The sequence below is a fragment of the Otolemur garnettii genome, unplaced genomic scaffold (assembly GCF_000181295.1).
Source record: "Otolemur garnettii isolate 467f Iridium unplaced genomic scaffold, OtoGar3 scaffold00020, whole genome shotgun sequence".
NCBI lineage: Eukaryota > Metazoa > Chordata > Mammalia > Primates > Galagidae > Otolemur > Otolemur garnettii.
This window is the reverse complement of record NW_003852415.1, coordinates 4,312,959-4,316,879: the sequence shown is the minus strand read 5'-3', so window position 1 is coordinate 4,316,879 and position 3,921 is coordinate 4,312,959. Positions and strand designations below refer to the sequence as shown.

Sequence of the window (3,921 nt, the reverse complement as noted above, 5' to 3'; positions counted from 1 at the left end):
AAAAAAAAAAAAAGAAAGAAAGAGGTCTTGAGCCCCGCGCAGTGGCTCACCGTTGGAATCTCCGGACTGTGGGAGGCTGAGGCGGGAGGATAGCTAGAGCTCAGGAATGAGAGACCCCGTCTGTACTAAAAATAGAAAATTTAGGTGGATGCCTGTAAGCCCCAACTACCTAGGAGGCTGAGGCAGAAGTATCGCTTGAACCAGGAGTTTTCAGGCTGCTGCGAACTAGGCTGACGCCACTGCATTTTAGCCTAGGCAACAGAATGAGACTCTGTCACAAAATGAGAGAATGAGAAAGGTCATGGAAGGATTCAGAGCTACTCCTTTCAACTTGAAAATAAATGACAAAGTAGTATCAAACTATGTTTCTTATTTCTATTTCTTCCCATGAAAATTAAGAAAGAAAAAATAGGGAGCAGGAGACACAGAGGGAACCACAACCACAGTGCAATGTATATTTTCTTCTCAGTCGCTTTAACATTGAGTATATGTAATCCCTTAATTTGCCCTTGGTGTCCCTGGATGTCCAGATGAAGCATTTCTTTCGAAGCTTTATAAGAACTCTCTTGGCTAGGCGAGATTGATCATGCCTGTAATACTAGCACTCTGGGAGGCTGAGGCAGGTAGAGTGCTTGAGCTCACAGGTTCAAGACCAACCTGAGCAAAAGCAAGACCCTGTCTTTACTAAAAATAGAAAAACTAAGGCAAGAGGATCGCTTGAGCCCAAGAGTTGGAGGTTACTGTGAACTATGATGCCCCAGCACTCTACCCAGGACAACAGCTTGAGACTCTGTCTCAAATGAAATAAATAATAACTCTCAATTCTAAATAAAACTGGAATATTAACTCCATGCTTGTCTAGAGTTCATCTTCTCAGCAGCTTCATTTATTAAGAAAAAATGCATTCAGGTTGTCAAAGTAGACTTGGTATGGTGGCCCACACCTGCGTTCCTAGCACTCTGGGAGGTTGAGGAGTTCAGACCACCCTGAGGAAGAGCAAGACCTTATTTCTACTAAAAATAGAACAAATTAGTTGGGCATTGTGGCAGGTGCCTGTAGTCAAAGTTACTCAGGAGGCTAAAGCAGGATGATCTCTTGAACCCAGGAGTTTGAAATTACTGTGAGCTAGGTTGACACCACAGCATTCTAGCCTAGGCAACAGAGTCAGTCTCTATCTCAAAAAAGAAAAGAAAAAGTAGTCAAGCTAACATACGGAAAGTCTGCAGCCCAAAAATAATACACTTGTCTTAGGAGCCTCATTTGGCTGGTTGTACCTATGTTTAACCCTGATGTGTGCATGCTTTTAGAATGTAAACCACTTGAGAATAGAACATTGCATGTGTAAAACAGTTGATATTCAGTAAATACAGCATGTGTTGAGGAAATGAAAGGCTGGGTGTTTAGTTCCCTCGCATAAAGTAGGTAAAAAGCAAATAAGAGGAGTTGCTATTATGAAACAGCTGATAGGAGTAAGGAAAGTGATTGTTAACAGGCTGGCAAGGGAGAAAGCAAAAAATTTTTTAAATTCAGTGTCTTGGGTCAATTTAGCATGTGAGACAAACATCACCTCTAAGGGTGTTGCTGAATTATAGTGCAGTATTAAATATGGCCTATTTAAGAAATTATGTCAAAATGTTTTATCAGTTCCTAGGTACCTAGAAAACATAGCTGATCCAGACTTCCAGATAGCCATTGTATTGTGTAGATTGGTTGTGTACCAAACACTTGTGGGTATTTTGTCTGGAAATCTTTGCATTTAGAGTCACTGTTAGGATAAAAGATTGTTTCTCTTTAGAAGAGAACATCTGATACGTTCTAAGGCAAAACAGAGCATATGTTTATTATTTATGGAGGAATAAGGTTTTTTCCCTCTTAATGTCCTTATTTTAAACTCATGTTGGGTTTCTTAACCAATGTAATAAACCATCCATAAGATATTTTTATGTGCAAAGAAAACTTCAGCCTCTGAATGAAATACTAAATTCATTGCACAGTGATTAACAAAAGCAAAAGTTCTAGTATTATTGTTTCATTTAAAAGAGAACAAATGCTGTACTTTAAGGAGAGTTCTCAGTGTTTTATTGAAACTTTTTTTTCTGTTTAGAGCACTCTTCTTCCCATTCACTTAACCGTCTGCAGCCTGGTGTTCCTTATATACCACCTTTATGCAAATGTCCCAGAAGCATTGTTTACTCTCTAAGTAAATCACTCTGTGACTCAAGATATTTCGAAGGTGTGGTGTTATAGGAAAAGGTAGTGTTAAAGATCAAAATCATCCTGCCTAAATTTTCTTATCACAATTTACTTAATTTCTTGTAACTTTCTAGTGTTTCTTAGTATAGAGATGAAAACCTGAGGCTGTAAGAAGTTAAGTGGCTCATCTGAAATTTCTAGATGGAGTAAGTGGTGGGGCTAAGATTAGTATCCCAGACTTAAGCTTTGCCTCATACCAGAAACCCTTTGGGGGGTTGACCTGCAAAATAGTTTTAGCCTTCTAACTTGTGTTTCCTTCCTGCCAGGTGGTCAGATCTCAGCTAAGTGTGTCCTCAGTCAGTGAGCACAATGCACGTAGAGCAGGACTTCAGCCCGTCAGCAAATGGCAAGCCTACGGACTTGAAGGCTATCCTGGTAAGTGCATGTGACCTCAGCGAAGGCAAAATCACTCAGTCATGTGTCTGATTTCAGAGGAGGAGCTGTGAGCAAGTAAATAGACAAAAGAAAAAACTAAACACACCCTTCCAAACTCATCCTAAATTGTGCCTTACATAAAGTGTTCATTCCCAAAGTATAGAACAAGAATCAGCAGTGCCTGCCTTATAGGGCAGAAGTGGCATGGCAAATAAAAAATAAGGATATTGGACACCTACTTCGGCAGAACTGCTTTAAATGATAAATTATAATTAGTATATAAAAATTGTTGTATAAGGGTTATATGAATAATTCATATTTGTCACTCTAGTCATATTTCAAATGGCATAGCAACTTAAAACTTGTTGCTATCAAGCCTGAACATTTGTTTGGTTTGGGGTTTTTGTTTCTTGAGACACAGTCTCACTCTGTCACCCAGCTAGAGTGCAATGGCATTATCATAGCTCACAGCAACCTCAAACTACTGGGTTCAATTGATCTTCCTGTCTCAGTCTCCTTGGTGGCTGGGACTACAGGTGTGTACCTCCATACCTGGTTAAGGCTAAAGATTTAAAAAAAGATTTATATTGAATGAGATCAAAAGCCTTAATAGAGCCAGAGACAGTGATTCATGCCTATAACCCTAGCACTCCAGGCTTGGCGCCTATAGCTCCACATACACTGGAGCTGGAGGGTTTGAATCCAGCTTGGGCCTGCCAAACAATCACAACTACAACCAAAAAATAGCCAGGCGTTGTATCAGGCACCTGTAGTCCCAGCTACCTGGGAAACTTGGGCAAGAGAATTGCTTGAGCCCAAGAATTACTGTGAGCTGTGATGCCACAGCACTCTACTGAGGGTGACATGGTAAGACTCTGTCTCAAAAAAAAAAGCCCTGGCACAGTGGGAGGCCCAGATGGGAGGATTGCTTGAGGCCAGGAATTTGAGAACAGCCTGAGCAAGAGCAAGACTCCATCTCTACTAAAAATAGAAAAATTAGCCAGTATTATCAGGCATACCTGTAGTTCCAGCTACTTAAGAGGCGGAGGCAAGAGCATCGCTTAAGCCCAGGAGTTTGAAGTTGCAAAGAGCAATGATAACACCATTGCACTCTATCCAAGGTGAGGGAGCAACACTCTGTCTCAAAAAAAACAAAACAACTAAGTCCTAATAGACTAAGTAGGGGGTTATATGAAAAATTCATGTAATATAACCCTTAGATTTTTTCTAGGCTCATGAGGCTATTGTAGATTAATTATTATAAACTATTTAGAAGATGTTGAAATACCTTAT

At 40.1% G+C, this 3,921-nt stretch overlaps 1 protein-coding gene across 1 annotated transcript in view; it reads left to right on the top strand.

The window, feature by feature from the left end:
• ALKBH1 (alkB homolog 1, histone H2A dioxygenase) overlaps positions 1-3,921 on the top strand; it is a 41,885-nt gene that overhangs the window by 946 nt on the left and 37,018 nt on the right. Inside the window, exon 2 of the mRNA XM_003786950.3 lies at positions 2,520-2,628. Coding sequence (XP_003786998.1) covers positions 2,520-2,628 — 109 coding nt within the window. The remainder of the gene's footprint in view (positions 1-2,519; positions 2,629-3,921) is intronic.